General features: G+C 36.0%; 5 protein-coding genes across 5 annotated transcripts; 1 reads left to right on the top strand and 4 right to left on the bottom strand.

Annotated features, from left to right (window-relative positions):
- Positions 1 to 869: 869 nt before the first annotated feature.
- LOC111789783 (uncharacterized) lies at positions 870 to 5,044 on the bottom strand. The gene is made up of 11 exons (XM_023670472.2): positions 4,685 to 5,044; positions 4,449 to 4,496; positions 4,157 to 4,333; positions 4,001 to 4,067; positions 3,396 to 3,460; positions 3,101 to 3,179; positions 2,329 to 2,444; positions 2,170 to 2,249; positions 1,503 to 1,572; positions 1,224 to 1,301; positions 870 to 1,145 (listed from the first exon to the last, which is right to left on the bottom strand). Exons 1-11 carry the CDS (start codon positions 4,943 to 4,945, stop codon positions 1,074 to 1,076), a joined length of 1,113 nt encoding a protein of 370 aa, XP_023526240.2. The 5' UTR covers positions 4,946 to 5,044; the 3' UTR covers positions 870 to 1,073.
- A 3,488-nt stretch (positions 5,045 to 8,532) lies between these two features.
- On the bottom strand, positions 8,533 to 9,655 carry LOC111791426 (uncharacterized). The gene has a single exon (XM_023672754.2). It carries the CDS (start codon positions 9,614 to 9,616, stop codon positions 8,648 to 8,650), a length of 969 nt encoding a protein of 322 aa, XP_023528522.2. The 5' UTR covers positions 9,617 to 9,655; the 3' UTR covers positions 8,533 to 8,647.
- A 5,146-nt stretch (positions 9,656 to 14,801) lies between these two features.
- On the top strand, positions 14,802 to 19,316 carry APL1 (ADP glucose pyrophosphorylase large subunit 1). Its single transcript, XM_023672601.2, has 14 exons — positions 14,802 to 15,147; positions 15,880 to 15,993; positions 16,213 to 16,386; positions 16,494 to 16,586; positions 16,805 to 16,888; positions 16,970 to 17,025; positions 17,299 to 17,392; positions 17,496 to 17,608; positions 17,713 to 17,866; positions 18,011 to 18,097; positions 18,320 to 18,424; positions 18,542 to 18,648; positions 18,726 to 18,786; positions 18,895 to 19,316. Exons 1-14 carry the CDS (start codon positions 14,911 to 14,913, stop codon positions 18,994 to 18,996), a joined length of 1,581 nt encoding a protein of 526 aa, XP_023528369.1. The 5' UTR covers positions 14,802 to 14,910; the 3' UTR covers positions 18,997 to 19,316.
- A 2,918-nt stretch (positions 19,317 to 22,234) lies between these two features.
- LOC111791310 (uncharacterized) lies at positions 22,235 to 23,540 on the bottom strand. The gene is made up of 2 exons (XM_023672600.2): positions 22,889 to 23,540; positions 22,235 to 22,739 (listed from the first exon to the last, which is right to left on the bottom strand). The coding sequence occupies exons 1-2, from the start codon at positions 23,006 to 23,008 to the stop codon at positions 22,497 to 22,499; spliced, it is 363 nt and encodes a 120-aa protein (XP_023528368.1). The 5' UTR covers positions 23,009 to 23,540; the 3' UTR covers positions 22,235 to 22,496.
- A 769-nt stretch (positions 23,541 to 24,309) lies between these two features.
- Positions 24,310 to 27,903, bottom strand: ECR1 (E1 C-terminal related 1). The gene is made up of 9 exons (XM_023672595.2): positions 27,544 to 27,903; positions 27,287 to 27,450; positions 26,632 to 26,834; positions 26,271 to 26,503; positions 26,130 to 26,192; positions 25,993 to 26,049; positions 25,690 to 25,811; positions 24,968 to 25,085; positions 24,310 to 24,869 (listed from the first exon to the last, which is right to left on the bottom strand). Exons 1-9 carry the CDS (start codon positions 27,643 to 27,645, stop codon positions 24,582 to 24,584), a joined length of 1,350 nt encoding a protein of 449 aa, XP_023528363.1. The 5' UTR covers positions 27,646 to 27,903; the 3' UTR covers positions 24,310 to 24,581.

The raw sequence follows: 27,903 nt of genomic DNA, 5'->3' as shown, positions 1-27,903 counted from the left end.
TGTATGCTTGCAAATGATTTATATTTAATTTCTCATTTTCGGAATTACTTTAAATGCAAATATATTCCAATTTCAAAGGTATTTTAAATGCAAAATACCTAATATGAATATATTATGTTAATTCAGTAAACTTTTAAAGTAAATAACATAATCAGTTGAGAAATATAAAATGATCATAAATTTATTGATTTGTGTAAATAGTTTCCCAGATTAATCTTGCACATATTCAATTTCAATGGTTCATCTATGGTGGTGAGGTTCAAGATCATAGAATGCCTCCAAAGTTCATCAGTAACTCTATAAAGTCAATTTCACAAAAAAAGATAGATGGAATGGTTGAATTGAATCTAACAATAGAGATCATAGTATGCCTACGGAGACGATTGAACATGCATGTGCAAACAGTGTGTGTGATCGAATAAGTTTGGATTTCGCACAAGCGATATTCGGTTGGCGAATACAAACCTCGTCTAAGGTTCGATAATGCCACAAAGTCGGATGAAAAGCATAAATGAGACTTGAGTTCTCCTTACAACTGGTTGAGCGTGTTAAGATCACGACGCTGCACGGCTGAAAAAGTACAACCGTGACAGTTGGTATCATAGCTTTAATCTTAAGAGCTACGACTAGAGCATTTATTGTGAAGACTTTGGACTGCGAAGATGGGTTCATTCTAAAGACTCCCCATAGTTCACTCTAAAATTTATCAGACAGACGGCAATTTGGCAATAGCCACCCTATGCTTTCTTCTTTTTCATTTGTTCTTGAGTTATGGAGACATTTCTGATTGGAGATCTGTAACAGACACAATAGATGAAAATGGGTTCCATTTCAATAACCCACATATTGTTCATATTCTGAAGGCCTAGAAGTTCAAAACAAAACATATATATGAATTAAAGCGTCCAAATTTGAAGGACAATTAAAGTTACAACATAGAAGGGACGGACGTATCTTTAAACCCTTTTGTGAGCACAACTGAATCAGCTGCCCAAGTTCAAGCCATGTGGGAAAGCGGCTCCATGCGAGCACATTGACAGGATCTTGGATTTTGAAGCTTCTAACAATCAAAACTAATCTGCTGAAATCTGCAATGCCCTGCTTATCGGTTCTTGGAAATACTGGAGAGAGATGAGTATTGCTTCCTAAAGACCAAGCAAGCTTAGATCAGAGAATATGCAGGGATGAAAAAGAAAATAGAGGAGATAATAATGGTGGAGTACCTCTGTTCGAATTGTTCGGCTTCCTTGCAGTGGACATGTATTCAAGTATGAAGAAAAGATCTCACAAGCATTTTTACTCTAACCGATCAAAACAATCACGACATGTTAGTATTAACTATTTACTTGAGTAATCCAAAGAAAGAAACATAATTTTTATTTAGTTCATTTTATAACTATCAAATGCTTTAAAGATTACTACATGAGTGCTTTTAAGAACTATCATTTCATTGAAGGATTAGCCTATGGTACTATGTCCGTGAAGTTATTAAAGATGAACACCTTGAAGTTGTTATCTTCCTCAATGCTCTCCTCCAAACCGGCAAGTCCACCAAAGGCAATTAAAAGATGTCTGCCAATGATTAACAATTAATCAACTCAAAAGGCAGAAAAACCAAAAAAAAAGAAAAGAAAAGATGCTTGTCAATTGAAACAATCTGGCTCGGACAGAGAATTGTTCATGTGAGAAAATGCATATAAGTTCTCTAAAAAAATGGAACCTTTTTACATCGTCTGTTGAAAATGCATAAAACAGAGGCTCGCCATACATTTAATTGGCAAGATGCCTTTAATACTGTTCTTTAAAAGCCCCTCTTAGACACATTTTTCCATTACAAACTATAAAATTAATAAAGCCAGCATATGCTTCTGTAAGTTTGGTGGCTATGATGAAAGGGGTATTCGTACAGCTATGGTAAAAATTCTCAAGATTTGAGTTCAACCCACTGAATATAGTTCAAAGACATTAAAGATGCTAACTTCTGTTATATGACATTGTAAATGACGAGAAAAATGGAACAAAAAGAAAAACAACAACCATTTCATTTTTATATTTAAACACAATTAATTAGCATAAGGGTAACAAGAAATCAACGAGCAACATGTGCTAAAGGTATCAGTTTGAAACCGAACTACCCAGGTCACATGGCGGTGGACTTAAGCAAAATACCTGAAAGAAGGTAGTATTAGTTCCGAGGACTTAATTATTGTTCCATGCTCTGAGGTTCCAATCAAGTGATCATAACCACCCTTGCAACAAAACAGCAATAAAATGTGAAGAAAATGATATTAATTTTTAGAAGATTCACGAAAAGTTATAAGCATATACCTCGTATGAACTCTCCTTAAAAACTGCACTCAAAGAAGAAGCATATCGCACTCTATAACCCCAGTAAAGTTCTTCTTCCACAGGCTTTGAAGATGAGACAACCTGGCGGGGTAGATCTGGACAAATGAAGTTTAGGATTTTGAAATCCATGAGCAAATACTCATTTTCCATTTATGACAAACTTGCATTAGCATGACTAACACATGTATGACGACAATTAAGTGCCCATGAAAGTGGAGACTGAACTAGGATTGTGGCAGATGACAGCTGAACGAGCTTAGCCAGCAGTCACTAGTTTATTGGTTTTTCGGAAAACAATTAATAGATATAGTCTAATAATGTATTTTCATTGCAGCTAAGTAACAAAACTCTAATTTTTGGTGTCCATATTCTCTTTTTACCAGTTTTTAAATAACACTTGTAGACCTCAATAAGTGTTGCACATAAGTGTTGCACACTTTAAATGTGAGATCCCACATCGGTTGGAGAGAAGAACGAATCATCCTTTATAAAGGTGTGGAAACCTCTCCCTAGTAGAGACATTTTAAAAATCTTGAGGAAAAGCCCGAAAGGAAAAACTCAAAGAGGACAATATCTGCTAGTGGTGGGAGGACAATATCTGCTAGTGGTGGGCTTGAAGCATTACATTAAAAGTACAAGCATAGAGCCAATACTAATCAAGGCATCTACTATAGACTAGCAGGGATTAAAACAACTGTCAATTTGTACATTTGTATATTTTATTCAAATATGTACTAGCATCAGACAATACCAGCAAGTAAATTGCGATCTGTTCCCATAGCAACTGTTACTCTTCTTCCGGGTTCAAGTATTTCATCAACTACCACGTTCTGCACAATTTAAAATCAAATTATTAAACCAACGAACTACACCCAGTTAAGTAAAATATGGTTGTTGGAAGCATTTAACTTCAAAAAAATCAAAGAGAAATTGAATTAGCGTACACTTTCCAATTCATCTAAAAACCAACAGGTAGCATAGCTCAAGCTCAACGTAGGAAAAAAATTGTGTTTCCATTCTATATACTCGAGAAAATTTGGCTTTACCTTACTCAAACCAACATCAACTAATGTTCCTCTAGCATCTGGAGCTCTTTCTTTCAAGGTAACACCTAATTTTAACATGCAAAATGAAGTCCAAAATGAAAAGTGAAAAAAAAAAAAAAAAGGCAGTAGCCGAGGATGGCAACATAATAAATCAGAAGTCATCCAAAGATATAGCCAGATAGATATGCATGTAATTATATAGTCCCAGTCCTAGACTCATCTTCAAGAGTCTTCCAAAATGAATAGAAGAAACTTGAATTTTTCAAGCGACAGTTGCAAATGTGGAATGGAAAACTTCTCCAAACTATGTTGCTCCAGCATTAAAGAAATTATCAGACAGAAGATGAACAAAATCACTAGCAATATCTTTATAGATTCTGAGAAGCGGTAAAGAGAAGCTTATACATTGAGAAAAATGAATCTCCAGGAATTGTTGTATAGCCCAAAGTTCAAAAGTACGACGACAATCCTCGAGATTAATGCGACTAAAAGCTATAGTTTCAAAGGTGTGCTTGGAACAAGAAAGGGAACAATATCCTCACATGCAGGGCAAAGATTCAGATGCAAATTTTATAGAAAACCCATAAGGAGATTTCAAAATTTACCTTCTCGATAGGGACCCCATTCATGCTTGCGCAAATGGTGAGGGGCATCAAGCGGGGGCAACATCCCCTATAACAAATTCACAATAAAAAGGTCAGAAGAAAAACAGAACATATTACTTCTTTGATTAAAGCAACCAAGGAATGTTTAGGCCGGACCACAAATCTTAAATTGTTGTGCTTTGGGAAAAGAGCTTTTCTCAAGTATTGTGGAGTCTCAAGATACTTCAAGATCCTTATAAGAAAAGCAGCGCCACTTTCATCCTCATCTGAATTGTTAGCTGCCGCAACATCCGAGCCAGTCATTGAACTCCTTCCACTGTCAAATACCACCACCTGATACATACAAAAACTATCTTCCTGAGTTGAACAATTCCAGTGATGATGCCAATAACTGTTCTAGAAAATTTGAAGCAAAGAAGAGGATGAAACAAATGAAAAAGATGGAGACCTCGTCAATTCGGAATATGGTTGCCGCTCGAGCGATTTGACCAGCCAACTGGAAAGAAGTCCATAAGTTGTTTCATAATTAATCACATCACTCCATTTCAGTAGTAGAGATGCATAGAGAAAAGAGAACTAATCAAAACATTCAAAGAGAAGGCATAACAAATATCATCCTCCACGGGACATGGGAAAGGGGGAAGAACTCGAAAAACACTCGCTCATAAAATAGAAAATGCGTACTCTGGTGGCAAGCTCAAGGGATTGAGCGTTATCAATGATGGAACCGGATACTGCCATGCTCACTGTAGGTTTTGAAATCGGTTTCCTCTTCTCCCCCTCGATTTCCTCATTCTCAACATTCTGCTTCTTCCTCTTCTTCTTCTTCTTCTTCGTCTCAGGTGAGCATCCATTAATGAGCTCAGTTTCATGCCGAGCTTCAAAATCGCCTCCGTCAAGTGCCTCCGACTCCGATTCCGGTCGCTTATGCTTCTTCTTCCCCATATTTTAAGACCTCCCCCGGTGGTAGGGGTTTAGCAGGGTTCAGAATGCCGGATTTTCTTGAGCTGAAAACCAGTCTCCAACTTTCCCAAGCTACGAAAACTCGGACAGTCAGACGACAGTCCAATATACTGTTGGGCTTTCCTATTGTATCCAGCCCAAATTCGGCCTGTTGGCCCATGATTGAAATAGGCCGGCCCATGTGCTAAAATTTTAAAATTGTTGGGCCTAGTGGGCCGAATTAACCGAGCCCAATATATTCTTTTGCGTTATATGTTTATTTATTTATTTATTTCATTTTAATTATATATAAAGTTAATAAAAATTAATTTAATATTAGATTATACATTTTTTATTTCAAAAAGGGGACCGTTAGGGTTGTTATGATGCGTTGTCCGGTTCGTGACAGATTGGACCGGTCGGGCCCATTATTTGCCTGGAATAAGATCGTCAAAATCTTGAAAAATCCCATTTGTTTCCCCAGAAAATTACAGCCGAATCTACTGCAAAATTTTATCTCATTATTATTATTTATTGTTATTGTTTTTTTATTTTTTATTTTAAATTTACGACCCATTATCAAGAAATGTTTCTTTGTTTATCTCACAAAGACAACTTTTCATAAGCGGAGACAAAGATCTTTACTAAAATCACACTTCGATATGTCTTTTGACTAGACACCATTATTACACTGATCGTAATCTCGTAATCTCATGCTATTGTCTTTTGATGATTATAATGTCGGGCTTTCTTTTGTTTTTGTTGCTGGTTATTTTTTTTAAATATTTCTAGAAATAAAAAATCTTATGAATAATTTTTGTGTTTGTTTTTGGAACAACAATTTCATCTTAATTAAAAATATAAATAAATAAACATACAAAAAAAAATATCCAACACATAACCGAAGTTGTACACGTGGATGGTCCTTATTGGATGACCGGTGATGCGGTGGATTAGGTCAAAGAAAATGGGGTTTGGGTGGGATTGCAATTGGCAGGGTAATGGAGTTTTTTTGAGGAAAACGACGTCGTTTTTATGGTTTTAAAATTATTGCTGGCTTTCTACATGGCACACCCCAGCTGCTTTTTGGTTTTTGTTTCGCCTTTTTTTGCCAAAATATATAATATTTTTACATTTATAACTAATTTACGTAACAAATTGCATGCATCCATCAGCTCATTTTAATGATTAATAATTCATCAAAACGTCACATGCTTTTAACATATTACCTTAAAAAAACTAAGACCGAGATAATATAAAATTTGGTCAAAATACCCATAAATTTCGTGTATGTTTCAAAAAACATCCTTAAATTTTGAAATTACTAGAATGAAAGATCGAAATTTTGTCACAGCTAATTAAGATCATTATTATCATTTACTTAAACTATTTACATAAATAATGTTATGCATGTTTTTCATCTTATTTTAACTGAAAACTGCAGAGAACCCATCGCTGTCTCGGCTGTGCTACCGGAGGCTCTGGGGAAGTCGGAATAGGAGATCTCTCATCTTGGGGTGAACTTACTACTTAGATGCTTTCAGCAGTTATCTGCTCCGCACTTGGCTACCCAGCGTTTACCGTGGGCACGATAACTGGTACACCAGAGGTGTGTCCTTCCCGGTCCTCTCGTACTAGGGAAAGGTTCTCTCAATGCTCTAACGCCCACACCGGATATGGACCGAACTGTCTCACGACGTTCTGAACCCAGCTCACGTACCGCTTTAATGGGCGAATAGCCCAACCCTTGAAACATACTACAGTCCCAGGTGGCGAAGAGCCGACATCGAGGTGCCAAACCTTCCCGTTGATGTGAGCTCTTGGGGAAGATCAGCCTGTTATCCCTAGAGTAACTTTTATCCGTTGAGCGACGGTCCTTCCACTCGGCACCGTCGGATCACTAAGGCCGACTTTCATCCCTGCTCGACGGGTGGGTCTTGCAGTCAAGCTCCCTTCTCCATTAAAATAAGTTTAATGGAGAAAAAAAGGATTTGAAGTTGAATAATAGTTGATAATTAGGTAGTTTTTTGGTACAAATTATATATTAAATAGTGATAAGTGACATGTTTTAAAGAGAACAAATTTTTAATTTTGAAACAAACCTTATCCATATCTTTTAAGTTTATTCAAATGAACGCTATGAGTATTTGATTCTCAATATTCAATTTGGGTCATTTTTTTTACTGTACAGGTCTCTATGTTTTACCTAATATCCTTGAAACGTTACGAAAGACTAAAGTAAATATTGGATATTTTAAAAGTAAAAAAAAAAAAAAAGTAATGGTGGGTACGTGCAGTACGTGGACAACTAACAATCATTCTTAAACGATACTTAGAAAATAGATATTAACTTTTACGTACGTGGTTTAGACATCAACATCATGGCTTTATATTGCATTGAGAGTGAGAGATGGGTGAGGCGAGGGTTGGGGGTGGGTTAGGGCATTGAAAGGCAGAAGAAGCTCCACCTCGGTGACATGAAGAAGGGCATGTGGTGTCTCAGTCCACAGTACACCAACTTCCCCTTTTGGTCGTTTTTACAAACCAAAGACCATGTGACCTTTCATTCCCTAGTGTCTGAGTGTCCTTCGTACAAGTGGATTAGTACGCATCAGTACATTTAATGTGATACTCAAGTAAATGATAAGTACAAAATACACTGAAATCAATTTAAGATTGCAATAACTAAGAAAGACATTAAATAATTGAAAGTTAGTGTACTTTCTTTTTCAGTAACTTATTCATAAGAACTAGGAAGTTAAGAAATATGCTTAAAGAATCTGTGTCTATCTGTGAGTTAGTCTATGTAACGACTCAGATCCACCGCTAGTAGATATTGTCCTCTTTGAATTTTTTCATTCGGGTTTACCCTCAAGGCTTTAAAATGTGTCTATTAGGAGAAGGTTGTGGTTTGTTCTCCTCTTCCACCAATGTGGGACATCACAGTCTACTTGCATGAAAATGTCAGGATCATTAGGTGTTGAATTCGAATGAAGCATTACATTCTTCGGTCTATTAAATCATTTTTTTTAATCGGAAACATATGAGACCTAAACATTAAAGAAAATATATATTTTTTAAATAAATATGCTGTCGTTTTTGAAATTAGGTCATTATGCTTTTCTTTTTAATCTAAAATTCCTAAATACTAAAACAGATGAGATTGGTTCCTTTATCTAATTAATTTCCGGCTTACGTTAGCGTCCACAACAACCATTTTCTTACTTTTATGGGTACACTTGTTATTACTTTAAATAAACTAAAACCATACTTTTTATACGTATTAACTCGTCTTAATTCGACCCTAATTTGGTGGATAATATATTAATTATCATTTTAAAATTTAATGGTTCAGTTCCTCACTTCTAAAATATCTTATTTAAAAAAAATAATAATTATCATATATTAATTCAATCATAGTTATTTTTATATCATCGCTCATCATTTAATTTTTAAGGAGCTTTTCTGACCTAAATGATTAATCTTAACGTATTTAAAACTATTAGGGATCGAAGAAAAATATTGCTTATAAAGAGTACGTGTTTTAAAACCGTGAGGGATATATGAAAACCAACAATATTTACGTAAAAGGATGTGAAATTAGTGGAAATGGATTAATAAATAAATAAAAAAAGATTACAAAGAGAAGGGATAAATAAATATCATCCAAAAATTAAAAATCATTAATAATAATTTTAATTAAAATTAAGAAGAGACCCAAATGGGGAGGGGCTCCCGAGTTAATGATAACATTTCATTGTTGTTTTTGTTTTCGTCAAAATTATGATGTTCGCCCGCCTCGTTGCACCTGCATGGTCTCTCAAGCTTTTCTATTTCGATTTCTGCCCCTCTGAGATTTCCATTTTCTTTCACTTTTACCCCCGCATCTTCCTCATAATTACCTACCTCGCCCTCTACTTCAACGTCGTCGTTTTTTATTTCTTCTTCTTCTTCTTTTTCTTTTTCCGTACTTTCTTCTTCGGATTCAAATTTCGGAGTGCTTCTTTTCAAAATGCTTAGTCGAAGGCGGCCATGGCTTCGTTCGGCATGGAAATACGAGAGCCTTGCCGGAGACTCCACCGCCTCCATTATCAACCTTCCGTTTTCGCGATAAGACCGTACGCGAATCGAATCTACACCGGCGATTGTCGTCAAAGGCGGTGGAAATAGTTTCTTGTTACCTTGATTATCATTCGATTTCACTCGCTTCCTCGTTGGAGACCGTTCGACTTTCAGATCGGAGAAAATAGCGTCCTCGACAAAATCCGCTCCAGTCTCGTTTCCTAAATTTTCAGTACAGAGCGCCAGACTCTTCTCGCTCAGAGTGGAGCGAGAGCGCTTAAGGAGTGGATGAACGTAGTCAGGATCTAAATCCTTAATCGCCACTCCGGATTTCTCTTCACCGCGGGAATCGGATTTCTTCGGACCATTAGAAGAAAGAAGAACAGAGTAATTAGCGTTGCGAGTGAGAACAATCCGATTTGATTCGTCGCATTCGTGTAGAGATTCGACACAATCGAGATCGAGAAAAACGGATTTGAAAGCGGATCGGAAAGGCGGAGGAGGTTGAGCATTTAATTTGATGTGAGGTGAGGAGGCCATAAGAGACCAAGTTGTTTGGATGAACTGAGAATCGACGCAGGGCTGAGGGCTTCGACACACCATTGTTGCCATTCTTTGAGAGTGAAGGAAGTTGAAGAAATTTTGTTGATGAGAGGGATATAAAGTGAGGAAGGGTTGGGGAAGACGGGCGTGAATTTATAGTCCAAAAAAGTGGCGGAGGGAGGTAGTGAGTGGTGGGGCCCACGCCTATTCATTCCACTTTAATTATATAATCCTCAGTACACCCAAACACTACCTTACAGTACAAATCCACACCATTTTGATGTTAAATAATACTAAGTGGGTTAAAATGAAATTCTTTCTAAGTTTTGGGTATCTTTTATAAACCAAACTTCAGTGGTACTTTTTCAACCGTGCAGCATCATGATCTTGATACACTCACGACCAACCTTAAGAACATCTCTGGTGTGAAATCCAAGCTTGTTTGATCACACATGCCACCTACTCATCCATGTTCAATTCTCTACGAGACTAGGCCAAGTCATTTGGTTCGACCTTACCTCTACTCGAGACAAAAGTCTTTTAATACAACGTAGCATCTCATCTTGTCATATTAATTCTCAATCGATATGACCCAACACCATCGTGAGTAAAAAAAAATGATATTATTTATATGATTTATGAGGGAAAAAAAAAAAGTAAAGGGCATGTTGGTCCAAAAAATTACCAGCTTTTGTGTGAGAAGCTTCCAAAGGAAAGAGAACAAAACAAAAAGGGCAGGAAACATTAAAAGATTCTCCCAAATATTTGTTGACTGACAGTGATTTCCCTTAATTCTCCTTCGCTGCATTTATTTAGATTTTATTAAAAAAAACATTTAAATAAAAAAAAAAAAAATACTCATTTTCTTCTTAAATTTATATTTAATTTTAAATTTAATTTAATATTGGGAGTACGATTCACATGCCTTTAAAGAGTCAACACCACTTCCTTTTGTTTCAGTCCAAACAAGAATGTCAGCCCCCCCCTTTGAAAATTCATTTCCTAAATACCCATTATTCCTTTTAATTTATTATTTTTTTAAATAATTAAATTATAGCTTTTGTTGCACGTCTGGTCCCTACACTTTTCAATATTTCTAATTACATTATCGTCGACTCGACTCGAATCTCATCTGTATGATATCATTTCAAAGTTCGATGGTTCGACCCCTCATAATAGATTTATGAACAACATTGGTGGCACGTACTTTGGAGTCGAAATTGGAGGGGACAATGGTAGTGATTTAGGGTTAGAGGGATTCCACAAATGCATGTGTGAAGGCACTAATAGAGGGCATAAAACGGTACGGATAGATGGAAAAGGGAAATGAATGTGTGATCCAGGTGAGGAGGGTTGAGAAGGAGGGCTGACAATGGGCAATATACATGAGTATTAAAGGACATTGCCAAAGCTTGAGATCTCTGCATATTACAGGCCCTTTCCACTTAAGCTTGCTATGAATGCTAAAGGATTATGCCATTCAAGGAAACCACCACCCCAAATGTGCTGCCAGTTTCAGCTGTGAAACATCATATGTTCTTCCTTTTTCTTATTTTAAATTCGCCCCCCTTTTTTTTTAGTGCAGCTGTGTGGGATGCCTACCTAGTTGTTCATCCTAAAACCCATGTGGGTTCGGGTAATTATTTGATTTTTGAAAATTATATTAAAGTGTCCAATAAATCGTGTACTTTGTTTAAGGGTTCCAGAGAAAAAGTCGAGCCTCGATTAAGGAGATGTTGTTCGATGGCTTCATAGGTTTCAAGGAGAGGATTGTTGGGAGATGAGTCTTACGTTGGCTAATTAAGACAAATATCATGAATTTATAAGTAAGGAATAATATTTTATTGGATAAAAATGTTTTAAGAAAAAATATAAAATAATGAATACTTTTCCGGCAGTCCGTCAAGCAAAACGACATGTCGGAGTGGCTTTTGCGTCAGATCTTCTAATATCAGCGGTTCCAGAGTGGGTCCGCACCACCAATGCTGACTACACCCACCAACTAGTCAAATATTGGCTCCCCAAGTTCTATATGCACCCACTTCCCTTTCTCATTTTTTTTTTTATTATCTTTAATTTCCTCCTGCCTTTTTCCCTTACGAAAAATAAAAAATTAATTAATTGGTCAATAAATAAATAAATAAATATAATGCCATATGAGATAAACAAAAGTTTCATCTAAAAACCAATTGACGATGAGAAGAGTAACTTATGATTGCTCCGACCCATGTCGATTCAGATAAGAATTGGACATCTATTGATCCTAACATTGATCACGTTACCTACTCTTTACTTCTCAAGAGTAAAAACTATCCTCACAGATCAACACAAGTTCTTCCCGCATGTTTTGTCCTCACTCGTCACCCAACATAAAATTGCTCTAAGTAAAGCCTCTGAAGTTCCTATTATCAAATCGCTCTCATTCAGATGTGGTCTTAGTTTATTCATACTCCCTTATTTACTTAGGTTTCCCATGTTCATAAACTAATTAACATTGGTTCGTTCCTGAATCATATCTTACTGCAAAATTTGTCAACATTTCCAAAATTATTTTAAAATTCAAACAAAACCCAAAGAAAAGGGTATCAAATAAGGAATTAATTAATGAAGCTTCGAATATATTGGATTGAGGAGAGAATTAATTAGTGTAAAATATTGCGTAAAATACCCAAAATTGAGATTTCGAAAGCTAATTATATGCTTAACATGCGATCATACACGTGAAGCTATGGTATTTGATTCTTTCCACTATCTCACGTAAACAATAAATATATATTATTAAATTAATTTGTTATAATTTTAAATTTTAAATAATTATTGAAAGGGAATAAGGGAATGATATGATGTCACTTTAAAAAAAAAAAAATTCATTGATTTTATGAGGTGTTTCAATTTCATTGGTTGGTTTGTAAAATTATGAATTTATGTCAATTTAAAAAAAAAAAATTTAAAACTTTATTTGTACTAAAAAACATGATTTTTTTTATTATTTTTATTTTTTTATTTAGTTATTAATGGAGAATCTTTTTTTTTTTTTCTTAAAGGGTTACTGCATGCGTGATACGGCTTGTCCATACGTGAAAGCCAAAGAGTTAATTAGGGATTAATTAAGGGTTAATCAATGAAAATTAAGCTAATACTTTAGTGCAACAAAGACAAAGAATCCAGTTCAATTCTCACATTAATTAATTAATTAGTTAATTAGTCAATTAATTAACCTTAAAAAGGCCTCTTTTTTGGCCCCATGTTGCTCCCACATTTTCTCTCTCTCTTTTTATTTTATTTCTTTAAAAAATAAAAAATAAAAAATAAATATTTATATATGATAATGGAATCTATGCAATCCATGCAACAAAATATTTAATGTTCAAAAGTAGTAATAGATGATTACATAATCACTCTAACCCTTTCGTTAGTATCACAACCGAACCGATAGATAATAGGGATCCTCTTAAGTTTTCACTGTTTTAGGTCGGTTTTTCTTAACTAGTATTATGAACACGAGACTTCGTCTCAAAATCGGACTCGTATGGAAGCAATTTAATACGAATATAAATTTTTAATTGATTTGATATATAATAAGAACGAGTGAGGCAGCCATGTGCGTAGATAATTTCATTAAAAATAATGACGTAAAGTTAAGTGTAATGATATGAGTTGTATAAACTACTAAGATAGATAAAGTATGTAGGGTTTTAAAAACACGAGAATGTGGGTCGTAAATTAATGGTCACTTTTGAAAAGTGTTGACTATGCAGATCAAATTGAAAATTATAAACATACCCTTTTGTTGTCGAGAGCGGTTCTTACTGGTGTAAAGTCTCGCATTGGTTGAAGAGGAGAACGAAGAATTGTTTATAACAGTGTAGACTGATAAACACGTTTTGAAATTGTGAGGTTGATGGTGATACGTAACGGACTAGAATATCTGTTAGCGGTAGACTTGGGCGGTTAAAGTCGGTCGAATTAAAGAAGGAGTTGAAAAGGGAGGGAGAAAGTGGGAAACAGAAGACAAGGGAAGTAGATTCCATGTTCCTTTAGGAAGGGAAGGGATAAAAAGAGGTTGGGGAGAAAGACAGGTTTGTCCCTTGGAGTTTCCATAGGCTTATTTTCTTTATTTATTTATTTATATTCTTAATTATTAAAATATTTTACTATAATTATATAAATATAAAAGTAAACAATTGGTTGACATGCTTTTCCGGGAATCGCTTTGGAAGCTGGTGGAGAATCCGCCAACGTAAGCTTTTACCTACTTTTTCTTCAACTTTTATTTATTTATTTTTTTAAATAATTATTTTCTTTTTTTAACCTTTACTATTATAATATTATAATTATTTAAAAAAAAAATTAGACGGGGTAAATTACACGACCTAATTACGAGTTACTCGAGAAAAAAGTGTGAAATTCGACCTTTCCTTATACACGGGTCTAAACATAAGTATAATTTAATATTTAAGAGCATGATTGAAGCGATAATATATAATTTTAAATTATTATATAAAATGCAAGTCAAAAGTTTCGGACCATGATGTAAGTGCTTTGAATGGGAACCAGTTTAATTAAAGTACCCACTAGTGAAATTACCGTAGTTTATTTTAGTTTTGTAAGTTAAAAGTAAAAAATTTACTTGCGCCGGTATTATTATTACAAAATGACAGTCTAAAGTTTAACATGTTTGGTAGCAAAAGAAACTCGTACGATATCAGTGATCACCTGTATAAATGTCAATAATAATAATTTAATAAAATTGCTACTATGAATATTTCGTAATAATTATTTAATTCAATAAATATTTATAAAACATTATGTTAAATCTTTTTTTCTTTTTAAAATGTCAAAATTTAGTGCGAACGACATATTCATAATAAATTAATATTTGGAGAATGTATTAGTTATAGAATATATTTAAATGGTGTGAATAGGAATGAATATTGAACATTCTATCCCAATTCTATTTCTCTGTATTTTTTGATTAGGTAATAATATTTTTATATTTATTCGGTAGATATTGATGTTGGATGAACAAAGTCCCACATCGGCTAATTTAGGGAACGTTCATGAGTTTATAAATGAAGAATACTAACTCCATTGGTACGAGTTATTTTGGGGATTTAAAAAATGAGTAAATAAATTTTTGATATTGGTCGTAATTCGATATGAAACGAGCGGGTGTGATGGAGTTTCCATCTACCGCCAATCCGAATTAGTGGTTGAAATTCATAAAGGATAACATGGTCCTGTTCTTCCAGGTCTCATGCAGTCCATGTGAGCACTCCTCGCTCGATGCGTAACTTTCTTCTGCAACGTCTAAGCTTCTAGCAGTTTCGAATCGGTCCTCCATTTCCGAGAGATATCGAAAAATGGCGGTCTCTGCCGACTGTCGGATTGCCTTATCGGCCGCCGCGCATGTGCGGGATGCACGTGCGGCTGCGGTGGTGGTCGGGAGGAAGTTGAGGTCTGTGGAGTTTGCCAATGGCGAGTTCATGGGAATGAAGCTCAAGGTCAAGGAGTCGAAACGAGTAGGCGCTGCTGCTAAGAGTGTTGGGCGACGTGTTTGTATGTCTCTTACCACTAATGTAGCCATTGGCGACGCTGCGGTAATGTTGAGAACTCTGCTGAGAAGTATTTTAATCTTCTTTATACGATATGGAACATTAGAGTTTGAACTTGTCCAGATTTGTTTTGTTTTTATTGCGGTGTGAACTTTGTTGTTTCGGTAATTTTGCGGAGATTTGAAACTACACCTTCGTTGCTTCGCATTGATTTAGTTTGTTTGTCCACATTTTGAAATGCAATGGCTCCGTGTTGGTGATGGTCTGTCTCTGTATTTCGATAAATTTTCCTAGGGCGTAAGTCTCCAAGATATGGTTTGAACTTTAGAGAAGACTGCTAATTAGGATGCTAATGTCTAGCCTTCTACCTTTAGAATTAGTAACCAGTGCGATTTATGTGGTTACCATCTACTATGACCTTAGATCATTCGATTCTTTGTTCAGGACTCTACGCCTTCTGATTCCAGTTGAATCTAACAACGTGCTGCAATTTGGACTTAACCTGACCTGTGTATATATTTATATATATTTGAACAAACTCAAAATATACCATTGGGAAGTGAATCAACGGACTGAATAATTTTTAGACCGTCACAATCTTTTGTTTCCCCCATTCCTAAGTGAGACCCCTTCAAAAGTATTGATTAATTGGGAGGAGTGATATCAGAAACTCACCCTGCTTTCTATCTCTTACTAGTAGGGAAATATTGTGTATAATTCACTCTCAAAATGATCTGGGACAACAGTTAATGTGTTGCTGCTTGTGACTTTGTTTAGTTGAGAGAAATAGATACGGAAAAAAGGGACCCTCGGACTGTGGTTGCAATCATTCTGGGAGGAGGAGCTGGAACTCGTCTATTCCCCCTCACCAAGCGGCGTGCCAAACCTGCTGTAAGTTTTCCCTGCTAAACTCAATTTTTCTTACTGCTATTTATCATTGAAGTATTGTAATTGCAAGCCACTGTGAAATCAATTGAGGTCCAGTTATTTTTCCCTCTTCAGGTTCATTTAGTTTAGATGATTGGAATCAGTGACATTTTATTTTCATATATCCATATGTGATTTTGTTATATTGGCTGCTCTGTGCTTTCTTATGATTTTCCGTTACAGGTTCCAATTGCAGGAGCGTATAGGCTGATTGACGTGCCAATGAGCAACTGTATCAACAGTGGAATCAACAAAGTTTATATCCTCACTCAGTTCAATTCAGCGTCATTGAATAGGCATCTTGCTCGAGCTTACAATTACAGTGGTGGAGTCACCTTTGGAGATGGCTTTGTTGAGGTACGTTTCCTTCACTTAAAACATGTCCCTCAAGAATTAAGCGGATCATATATCCACAATTATATTCCCAAAGCAAAATATGACTTAAGGTTTCAGCTACATATCAGGTTCTTGCAGCCACCCAAACGCCAGGGGTGGCAGGTAAAAATTGGTTTCAAGGGACAGCAGATGCCGTACGACAATTCCACTGGCTCTTTGAGGTACACAAGAAACCTTATCTAATAACATAATGATGTAAGATATTGATATGGAGAAGCATATAAAGAAATGATTGTGACATTTGGTTGTTCCATATACAGTAAGTGATGAAAGGAAAAATTGGGTTAAATACGTATTAACTTTCCTTGGGGTCATATCTGACATAGAAAACAGGCCTTCACCTAAGGACTGAGATAGTAATAAGCCTTGCCTGCTGCAGGACGCCAGAAGCAAGAATATTGAAGATGTGTTGATTCTGTCTGGAGATCACTTGTACAGAATGGACTACATGGATTTTGTTCAGGTAAGGATGTAAATGCACTTAAGAAACCATTTTTCATCTGTCGTTACATTCAGTTTTAATGTATCTTCTTTACATTGGCAGAATCATAGGCAAAGTGGTGCAGATATCACTCTTTCTTGTCTTCCAATGGATGATAGGTGAGTGACAACTTGATGTTTCTCTTTCGGACGGTTAGCTAAAAAATCATTGATCCTGAAGGCCCCACAGATCTTGATCATGCAATCAGTTCAAACCTTTTTCTGTTCGCAAACACTCGAGTATCTAAGTCTTAAGGTTCAAAAAATTACAGAAATGTGCAACGAAAGGAAAGTGCATCTTTTCTTCAAATTTATGTTTTTTTAATCGAAAGCAGAAGAGTGTCTAATTATACTCCTGCAAATTTTTAAAAATCTCATTACCTTGTATTATAGCCGAGCCTCAGACTTTGGTCTAATGAAGATAGACGACAAAGGAAGGATACTTTCATTCAGTGAAAAGCCTAAAGGAGAGGACCTGAAGGCCATGGTAACATTCAAAATTTCCTTCACTAGAAATTTCAAATGGGTGGAGGAACTTAAAATGATTGTTCTGATGAACCTAAACTTTATCATTTCCATTCATATTGAAGGCGGTAGATACAACCATTTTGGGACTGTCAAAAGAAGAGGCTCAGAAGAAGCCATATATTGCTTCCATGGGAGTGTACGTCTTTAAGAAGGAGATACTTCTAAATCTTTTAAGGTATTGTGCATCTAATGCTATTTATGAATCTAGTAATTTTATACAAACTCAAAGGATTTTGTTCAACACGAAGTATAGACTTTGCTTGAATTTGTTCAAGTCAGATGGCGCTTTCCAACTGCTAATGACTTTGGATCTGAGATAATCCCTGCCTCAGCCAAAGAATACTTTATAAAGGCTTATCTCTTCAATGATTACTGGGAAGACATTGGGACAATTAGATCCTTCTTTGAAGCGAACCTTGCCCTGACAGAGCAAGTTAGGCAACTAAACACTTTCCATTTAAAATTTGCTATTCTCTCTCTCTCTCTCTCACATCCTTTAGGACTTTTCTCAAGTTATTCGAATTGTAGTTTGACCGTTTTTTATTGTTATTCTTGCTTGTTTGCATATACCTTTCAGCCACCAAGGTTTAGCTTCTATGATGCTGCAAAACCGATGTTTACTTCAAGAAGAAACTTGCCACCCTCAAAGATTGACCAGAGCAAGGTCAGTAGTATTCTGCGGTCGTCTAAATCTCTATTATAAAATCATAAACTCTAATAAAAACCTCCATTCTTTTTTAACGAAATATGCTGTATTTGGCCCTAAAATAACACTGCATTTGGCATTGGAGAAAAGAAACCAGTTATTAACAACGGCTGAGCATTTTTCTGGTGTGACAATTTTTCTTTGCTCTTTATGTTGAGATAATATTTGGGTCCTTTGCAGATCGTAGATTCTATCATCTCACATGGAAGCTTCTTAAGCAGTTGCTTTATAGAGCACAGTGTCATCGGCATTCGGTCCAGAATTAACTCTAACGTGCACTTGAAAGTATGCATCTCATGGAACTTTTGCAAGTGATAATCAAACTAAGGAGTTGAATTCAGTCCTTTGCAAAACATAAGTTTTTTCTTAACGGAGTGATTTGTGATGAAATGCAAAATGCAGGACACTGTGATGCTTGGAGCAGATTACTATGAAACTGAAGCTGAAGTTGCATCTTTGTTAGCTGAAGGAAGAGTACCAATAGGAATAGGAGAAAATTCAAAAATAAAGTATGAACGCCACAACCAAACATATTTTTGAGCCTGCTTTTCTCATTCCTCATTGTTGATATAAATATTATGTGCAGGGACTGCATTATTGACAAGAACGCTAGAATTGGAAAGAACGTGGTCATTGCCAATTCAGAGGTACCGTTACCATAGAGTAAAAAAGGGATTTGTTGCATTCGTAAAACCAATGAGATTTCAATTGACCTCGAAATGAATGAATTATGTATTACTGGAAACATATTGCAGGGCGTACAAGAGGCGGATAGATCTTCAGAAGGCTTCTACATACGTTCTGGCATTACCATCATCTCAAAAAATGCAGTAATTGAAGATGGTTTGGTTATATAATAAACATGTTTATCCCTCGTTGATGAACATGTCGATCCTTTATTGATTTGTATTATTTCTTTCGTTAATGTTTAATAAGAATGCAGAGGAGATGTAACAACAAAATATATCTATGGATGTGATTCTTCTTCAGCACAACGACCATTCCAAGCTGAGGGCATATAACATATCGAGGTAAATGACCCCTCTTTGCTCTGTCTCTAAGATTATGATCATTCTGTTCTAAAGCCTGGTGTGAGTTTGTATTTTTATTTTTATTTTTTAATGAGGGAATGCATGAATATTCTTATGATCTCGAATAAAATCTCTATTTATGTTCATATATTAAAAATCTATATACATTTTTCTATTCTTTTCTTTGTCTCGTAAAAAAGCCTGCACTTTTTGCTTGTGCCTCGTGGAGGGCTATTGTGCTTTAGTGCCCCTTGAGGTTTAGAAAACATTGGTCTAAGCAACCAGCTGATCATAGAAAAAAGAGTGCTTCCTCTCTTCTCATGTTATAAGTTTGGTAACCACGAAAATGATTTCCTAAAGCCTACCCATCTTTTTGCCTTGATGAAGATAGTCGATGGCATTCTGGTAAGACAAAGTAGGACATCAAAGTAGGTAGAATAATGGCTAGCATGATGAGGTTCCAAAATTCTTCCAGGGTCGCTTGTCAATGACATTCACAAGCACCAAGATCCATAAGTTTGCTGCCCATCATTTAGCACAACCTCCTTATTAGTGCCATTAGGATTGCTGGGTGGCTCACTTGGGAAGTTTTTTATGCCTTCAGTATGCCATGTAGCTACATACTTCCCTTCTAAGAATCACAGCCCAAGAAAGTGAAGGAAAGCAAACTTGAATTCAAGAATTATAAAACCTATCTTATTCATTTCCATTAAATTTTCAACTAATTTGAATTTATTTCCAAGTTCTATGGTTGATTTAGGATGTTATCATTTTCATGCATAACTTTTTTGTTATAATAGTATTTCAGTACCGACATCTTGTTTAATTTTAGTTATGTAATTTCAAATGTTGAATTTTAATAAATCTTAAATTTAGTTCCAAAAATTTCCTAAAAAAAATTAGAGATTGCTTTACAAAATGATACCCAAGTTATTCCCCTCTTTCTATTTAAAAATCACTCAAAGTTATGGCATGTTGGAATCCTCCCAACCCACTAGTTGAACTCTTATGTTAAAGTACTTTTTACTTTTTGGTTGGTATGAACATCGCCAACTTATGAATATTTCGGTTGAAAAACACTTCTCTTAAAAATGCGTTCTTATTTAAATGAACGAATCTTTAAATAAAAAACGTGTTCAATTGAATTACCCAAATCGTATATTTTCTTCTTTTATTCCAAAATTTGTTCATAATTGATTAGACCTTTCAAGTCATTTCCTTAGACCATGCATCTTTGAGATTTAGCTAAATCAAAATCACAAAATTGAGACCGACCCTTTTAAAAAACTTCAATCTTTAATAAGTCGAAATAAGCTATGACGAAGGAAGGAGATTATATATAGATATTGCCTAATCTGCCAGAGGAGATGAATGGTACCATAAAAAAAAGGGGGGATTTTTAGTGCTTATCTTAACTAGGATAAGTCCATACAAAGAATCTTATCTAAAATTTAAATCCCTCCACTTCGAAAACGACATCGAGGAATCTTCAACTTCACCAAAGAAATAGACTAATTATGGTCTTTCTATTTGAAGTGTTTATTATCCACAATATTAGTATAATAACCTTAAGAAGTGATATGAAAAAGAAACCCTTGAGCGTGAAGGATATGCTTGGGGACTGGAGAATTCTTGTCCCCAGTGGTACCACAAGACATGCTCTTATCCCTTAAAAGTAGGACGGTGTTAATCCCCTTTCACTCCAATGGCATGGAATCAACCACTAAATTATGTATTTAAAACAAAGAAAAAACAAAAAAAAAAAAAAAAAACAAAACAAAAACAAAAACAAGGCCGTTATCTTGTAGAGATAATTTTCTTGTGGTGGAGACAAAATCGTCACTTGATTTTATTGTATTGGATACATAGGAGACTCTCCAGCTACTGGGAGATCATATCTTTAAAAGACAAACAATTAAAGGAAAGATTATCTTTTTACGAGACTATCCGACTTAAGAAAAAAAATATTTTAATGAAAAGATTAAAAAAAATCCAAATATTTTCATTAAAATTGATTCTCTCATCTTTTCCATCCCACCTAGATTAACATTTCAAATTCCGAAAAGAAAAAGAAAAAAAAAAACAAGAAAAATATTAATGAAAAATAATTGGGTCGATAATTAATTTATAAAGAAAATAAACAAAAAAAAAAAAAAATTATAGTAACATAAAATAATAGTGGTGGGGTTATGTCAACATCTAGGAAAATTGATTGATTAAAGGTGATGATATGACTGATATTTTAAAGAGTATTTGAAATTTGGTTATATATTCAATGCATTATAAATTGTAATATATTATTCTTGACTTTCATTTTCACCAAAATTAGAAGACATATACTTTTTATGGGTTTCCTCCACTTTTCAAATTAAATATTATAGAAATTCAATCTTTAGCCCTATAAAGCAAGATTTCAAAGACCTACCCACTAATAAGGGTTTAATTGTAGTTCTTCCCTACGCTTAGTGCAATTTTGGAAAAATATTTTTTATTCTCCAACCCTTTTTTAAAATAGTTTTTAAGTCACGTTTCAAAATATTTATTACAAATAAAACTTAAATAAATCATCGGAACAATTCGAACTAACCCAACTTAAAAAAATTTGGATTAGAAAAATGTCTCGGCCCGACTTAAATAAGAGTTTTTTTTTTCTAGTTAGGGAGTATAATTTGAAAGCCATTTTCACTAATCCTTCCCTCATGATACACACATCATTTTGGTGTACTTCAGATTCAAAAAATAATTACAGAATCCAAAAAGCTTCAGAAATCTCTTTCTCTCTCTCCTCTGTTTCAGTGTGAATATGTTTTAGAGAACTTTAGCTTTCTCTGCAACAAAGATCCAGACAGCTATTGAAGCATGAAAGCCTCCTCATGTGCCATTGCAGGGATGCCAGTTAAGGCCATATTCTTCAAAACATGAATTCAACTTATCTCAGCTTTTGCAGAGTCTGATGATTCTGTTTGTGATTCAGATCAACAAAACAGAGCATGTTTCAAGGCACCTCTCTCTCTCTCTCTCTCTCTCTCTCTCTCCAAACCCAAAACAAAACAAAACAGAGAGAGAATGAAAGTGGCATATTATTATTATTAGAACAACCATAAATTTTTCACTAAGGGAGGGGAGGAGGCTTACAAACCTTAGGTTAATTAACCTTCCAATGAACCACATAAACCAATTTAAAACCCAGTGATTAACAGTCTAATACTATGGCTTCTTCTTCTTCTTCTTCCATGTACAGCCATCACCATTAACTTAATACTTGGTGACAGAATTATTTCTTTAATCTGAATTCTGATACCCTTTTCCTCAAATTCTTCGAATCCTTAACCCTTTTTAGGACGCATCAAATGGTTGTTGGAAGATGCTTGTGAGTTCACATCAATATTGATTTGAAACTGTCGGTTTGGCTTCATGTTATTGTTTCTTCCACGCCTCTGTTTTCTTGCAGGCTGCAGGGACCTTGGGATGAACACGCCGGTGCCCTTGCTTACGCTGCTGTAGGCTATGGTGGCATGTTCATGCCCTGCCAGTGGCCGTGTGGGGTGGTGCCCTCCATGAGACAGAGCCTGCAAATTGATCGATCTTGTTGGATTACACAGCCAAAACAGAGAAATATAATCCAACAGAGAGAAATACCCAAGTGATTGAAAATTTGAAAATACTAAATCCCATCTCCATCGCTAAGCTATATAAATGTTGGGAAAAGGAAGTGTACCTGAAGAGAAACATGTGGATGAGGGAGAGGGTCTTCGTTGTCATCCATGAGAAGAAGAGAAAGCTGTCTGCTCAAATCAGCAAAGAACAAATCATCTTCAAATTCCAAAGCTACCTCCATGTTTGTCTAAACTCGGAACTGCAATAACAGAGAGTTAGCTTGCTGGGTGGGTGTCTCTGTTAGCAAAAGAACTAAAGAGATAATTACTTTTTTCCTTTTCATCTCTCTCTCTTTTTCAGGTGAGGATATATAGAATCTAGGAGAGGGAAAAAGGGAGTGATGGGTGAGTTTAAACCACATTGGCTGAGCATGTGAGATGGTGGGTCATTGCCCACAGCTGGCCAATCTGTCTAAAGTTCAAATACCCCACAAGAATCATTAACATGGTGTTATCCAGTTGCCGGCAACCAATCGCCATCTCCAAGCCAAGGAGATTGCCTTAAATCTTCTGCGCACTTGGGTTTCTGTAGCAGAGCATCTCTTAATGGATTTCCTGTTCATCAAAGCAAATCCCATTAGTCTGTTTCATAATACGACTTAGATCTGATCTCATGTATTCAAAAAGGCAATAAATGATCTATATTGTGGGAGAAGATCTATCTGGCTCTCAACTTGAACTAGATTGCAGCCTAACTGTCATAGGTACTCATCCGTGCATCTGTGTGTTGTTTGAGACCATTAGTTCTAGGAGTCGGTGGATGGATATCTCTTTCGAGGGGCCACTTGCATTTGTGGTGTCAGGGAACATAAAAAAACAATTAAGGGATGTTTGGCTCATGATCAATAAAACAACGACTGTGATCTGTATTTAGATTTTGGTAAAGCCTACGCAAGCCTGCAAACAAAGTCACTATACAAACAAACATAAACTTAAATCCTTTTATGGTCAAGCTTAAGAGAAGGGGAATCAGATCTCCTCTACAGTCAGCTTTCGAGATAATCGAATGAACATGACATAGTGCAGAGGCTCATTGATATCCATATCACTATGTTCATCCGCTTTAGAGTGAACCCCAATGAGCAAAGCTCTAAAGTATTAATCATGGTAGTAGGATTCTACATATTCACTCGTTTTGCTAGCTGGTAGAGGGCCCCTCCATGTTTGCTTCCCAACTTTCTTTGTGATTGGAGGCCTCATCTCGGGGTAATTGCTAGACCATTACCTGTCAAAGGGTTCCTTCTTTCTACTATATCATTAAAAACATTCAGCATTAGTAAAGCTCTTGGTTTCAAGAACATTACCTGTCTTCAGCAAGCAAATCAATCAGATATGGGATCAGCAGCTGGTGAAAGAATTCATTGTAAACATTTACATAAAGCATGAGGATTGGTATCATTATTCAAAGACAAGCAGCAGCAACAACCATGCTACCCTTTTTTCCAAGCTAAAGCTGATACTAATTACAAATGACAAGGAAATCTTCAAAAAAATATCCACTATGTCAAGTCTTAATCACTGTTAGCAGTTAATAGTCACATAGTAGCTTGAAGTAGAAGGATGAAAGAAGTAAATCATTGTGCAATACATCAGTAGTCTCTGGCAACAGATTCACAGCTCTAATGTTCTTTTCAGGAAGAAAAAAAATTGTACAAATGGGAATGGATCCGACCCCACATCAACCTTTTTCCATTCATTAGAGGGGGAAGAGAGAGCCATATGACTCAAATTTGGAGATAAAAATGTAATGTAGTATTAAGCCCCACCTGCAGTGTCCATATCCGTAACACCGTCAACCCCCTTAAACGCCACACGTAATTTTCGGAGACAGGAAGTTTTCTTATCATTCTTAGAAGCTACACCAGTGACATGGACTACATCTTTCAAAACTTTACCCATCAAGTCAAAAAGTGGAACACTCAAATTTGATCTGGTCATCTCTTCAAGTACAGGAGGTGCCTGCATGTATAGATTCTTCCCTCGATGCGTGACACTTGCCTTCGATAACAAGAGCTTGGGATGATCTTCTAGAAGTTCAATGAACTGTTTCATGCAAAAAGTGGGAGTAACGTCATGAAGGATTTACAAGATTTCTCAACATCTGAAATTAACGAAATGTTTGCATAAGCTAAATAACCGACCTTTTGTAAAGAGATCGAAGAATCCAGCTCAATAAGAACACCTGGACCACAAACAAGACAGTCCTTGTCTTTTACAAACTCTGTCACTTTAGTGTGGAGACCTTCTGCACCATTATATCTGGAAAAGGATCACTTGGCATTAAATTCAATGCACTCGTAAAGTAAGACCACAAATATAAGGAATAATGGAAAAATGTTACTGCGTATTAGAAATTCAGCCAGGATATATGATAAAGCAAGTAATGCATTGAAAATCGTGTAATTCACTCGAAATCCTAATTTCAACTTCCAAAAGATAGAAAGAACAGATTGATGGCTATAAAAGGCTAGAATTCGAATCTAAAAGAAGTCAAATGTAAATAATGGAAAGAACCCAAAATTGTTTAGTATATGGACAAGGCATTGAATGACTTATCAATTCAAGAAGGATGGATGAGAACCAAATAACTTTCAGATCATAACAAGAACCAAAAACAAATGAAAAGGTGCAGATAGCAATCATAACATAAACCACACTGCTGGATTATGACTTTAGTACTCGAAGAATGCTGCACAGAATAAATCAAAATGTCCCAATGCAGCTTGACATGTTATCTACCTATATAGTTACGAGTATGAATAAAGAAAAAACATTATTAAGTTGCACCACAAATTATTATTAAACCCATGTTACAAAAAATATGAAAAGGAATTGTTAGATGTTTGAAGAAAACAGTACACACGTTAAGTAGTTGGATAGCGTTTTGCTGCATCCCGATACGATCTTCAACGTTTCCAGTGTACATGCAGCTGATATAATTGCATTGGTGGAAGCAATAGCAGGGATGATATTCTTCACAACACCCTAAAAATTGCTTAGAAAATGTAAATCAGTAGGTGCATTCGTAACAAAACAAAGAGTGAGTAGCTTAAAAAAAAAATGCAAGCAGATAATATGTTCTTACTAAAAGAACAATCACGAGTTCTGATAAAATATAATCGACGTATCAGTTCACTAATGTGAACATTCCCAGACTAATATGTACCTGAGTTAGTGAATATGTAACTCCCGGTATGCCAAAAAGCTCGGCTCTCTTAACAGCCTATAGATGTGGGAAGATAAATTAGACGTTTAAAATCACGAATTGAAAAGAATTCTCAGATCTTACAGGAATTTATGTACCTCACTGTAAACCCATTTCATATGTTCTGAATCATCCGGATCAAAAGCTTTGCCGCTATGAACCTAAAAGAAAAGGTATTGGGTAATTCGAAGGGATACATTCACAATCATCAATGAAAAGCATGGTAACTAATGCATTACCTCGTCCCATTTAATTAGGTGCGCATACTCGATACAATGAGCAGCAGTTCTAGGAGTTTCTGCTAGAGTACATAAAGGGAACTTTACTTGAGGTGGAAAAAGCCAGATGGTACACTCGAAGCATGGCGTGACCCCTGGTAAAATTACCCTTGCATGCCCCTTGAAGCCTTCAGTTCCACCATCTACCATTGGTTTAATTGTTTCTTCTAACGGATTATCATCAGAATCGTACTCTAGATGTTACAAAGAGAAAATGAAGGACATGAAGTTTGCATTCATCATCGACATAACATTAAAATTTACCAAACACAAGATGGTGAAGAGACATTAGTAAAATGTAGCAAGTACGAGAATAGCATACCGAGGAAGCTACAAGCGACAGAATTGATGTAACTTCGAGCTTCAATGGAATCTAGACCAAGTGCAATTATGTGAAAATCGTTGTAAAATTCAATTTCTTTGTCCTCAATCCGACAAAAATGCCACACAATATTGACACCACTAACTCTCTCCATAACACGTTTTGCAGCTACCTCAGCTTTTGGCTTACCAACATCATCAAGCCTACAATGTTACATAGAGTCATTCTCCTGACAGCCATAGTTAATCAAATGACTATTGTAAAGCCATATGCAAATGCACATATGAGAAAGTGATTTCCTCAATGAGCCCAAGATCAAATCATATCGTATCAAGAAAATGTCCTGAAAAGAACTTTCTCTGAGGAAAATCTATTTAAGCACCATGCTTTGGTTAAGAACATTCGACCCATCGAATTCCTAGAACAGGTGAAACCTTTACACTTAACAAACATAAATATAGATATCATCAGTCAATAATGGATGTAACTTGAAAATAGAGGTCAATTTTCAATTCATTACAGCACAGTATTCACCCTACAAACTGTAAAGGTTCTATTCTATAGCCACCCCACAGGCCCCGGTTGTTCAAAATTTAAAAGAACACTACGAATAGAACTCCAAAGATTCATAAAGAACCAAGAAATTAGTTGGAACCTGAAGAGAAACTGACGATTGAGATTAGTAACTTCAATGCGATCCATGTCAATTACTTCCAGATTCCGGAAACCCGACAAAGCCAAGTCCTTCAGGAGCTCGCAGCCCAACCCTCCAGCTCCTATGACCAGCACTTTCACATACTGTTGAAGGTCATCCCTCAACTGTAATACAAATCAACTTAGTCGTAAGACGATTGCAGACCATGTATTGAGCACAAGGTATTTGATAAAATGTCGGAGAGAAGAAGTACCCACTTGGGAACCGGGCTCGAAATTGGCGCCGATGAGGTTACCGGGCCTAAGAAGGAGCTTATCGAGGTCCCTCGATCGACTAGATTGGACAACAGAATCCGCCATTTGAAAGCCTTACAGCGCCGACTCTGGGCTGCCGGAGAAAATTCTTGAAAGTGTAAAAGAGAAGGGGAGAGAGAGAGAGAGAGGTAAGAAGGGGTTTTCTGGTGGAAGTGGAAACGGGCGGCGAGGGAAGGTAGGATTTGGGGTGGAAGTAGAAGTAGCTTGGTTCTCACGCAGTGCTGAGTCGCCGTTCGTCGAATCGCAGCGCCCTCAACCCCAGCGCCATTTTTCCCACGCGGGGAGATGTTAAAGTCCAATCCC

Source organism: Cucurbita pepo, chromosome 3 (genome assembly GCF_057944985.1).
Source record: "Cucurbita pepo subsp. pepo isolate OVF chromosome 3, ASM5794498v1, whole genome shotgun sequence".
Taxonomy (NCBI): domain Eukaryota; kingdom Viridiplantae; phylum Streptophyta; class Magnoliopsida; order Cucurbitales; family Cucurbitaceae; genus Cucurbita; species Cucurbita pepo.
The sequence above is the reverse complement of the archived record's forward strand: the minus strand, read 5'-3'. Positions and strand labels throughout refer to the sequence as shown.

Bases quoted from the DNA above. Each gene is read 5' to 3' on its own strand.
- LOC111789783 (XM_023670472.2), bottom strand. From the start codon at position 4,945: ATGGGGAAGAAGAAGCATAAGCGACCGGAATCGGAGTCGGAGGCACTT. The intron at 2,445-3,100 runs GTATTGTCTGAT...TCATTTGTCCAG, and splicing joins AGATCGCAATTTACTTGCTG to ATCTACCCCGCCAGGTTGTC. The intron at 1,573-2,169 runs GTATTTTGCTTA...AATCATTGGCAG, and splicing joins CTAATACTACCTTCTTTCAG to ACATCTTTTAATTGCCTTTG.
- LOC111791426 (XM_023672754.2), bottom strand. From the start codon at position 9,616: ATGGCAACAATGGTGTGTCGAAGCCCTCAGCCCTGCGTCGATTCTCAG.
- APL1 (XM_023672601.2), top strand. From the start codon at position 14,911: ATGGCGGTCTCTGCCGACTGTCGGATTGCCTTATCGGCCGCCGCGCAT. The intron at 15,148-15,879 runs GTAATGTTGAGA...GACTTTGTTTAG, and splicing joins TAGCCATTGGCGACGCTGCG to TTGAGAGAAATAGATACGGA. The intron at 15,994-16,212 runs GTAAGTTTTCCC...TTTCCGTTACAG, and splicing joins AGCGGCGTGCCAAACCTGCT to GTTCCAATTGCAGGAGCGTA.
- LOC111791310 (XM_023672600.2), bottom strand. From the start codon at position 23,008: ATGGAGGTAGCTTTGGAATTTGAAGATGATTTGTTCTTTGCTGATTTG. The intron at 22,740-22,888 runs GTACACTTCCTT...ATCAATTTGCAG, and splicing joins ATCCACATGTTTCTCTTCAG to GCTCTGTCTCATGGAGGGCA.
- ECR1 (XM_023672595.2), bottom strand. From the start codon at position 27,645: ATGGCGGATTCTGTTGTCCAATCTAGTCGATCGAGGGACCTCGATAAG. The intron at 27,451-27,543 runs GTGGGTACTTCT...TTTGTATTACAG, and splicing joins ATTTCGAGCCCGGTTCCCAA to TTGAGGGATGACCTTCAACA. The intron at 26,504-26,631 runs GTATGCTATTCT...TGTAACATCTAG, and splicing joins TGTCGCTTGTAGCTTCCTCG to AGTACGATTCTGATGATAAT.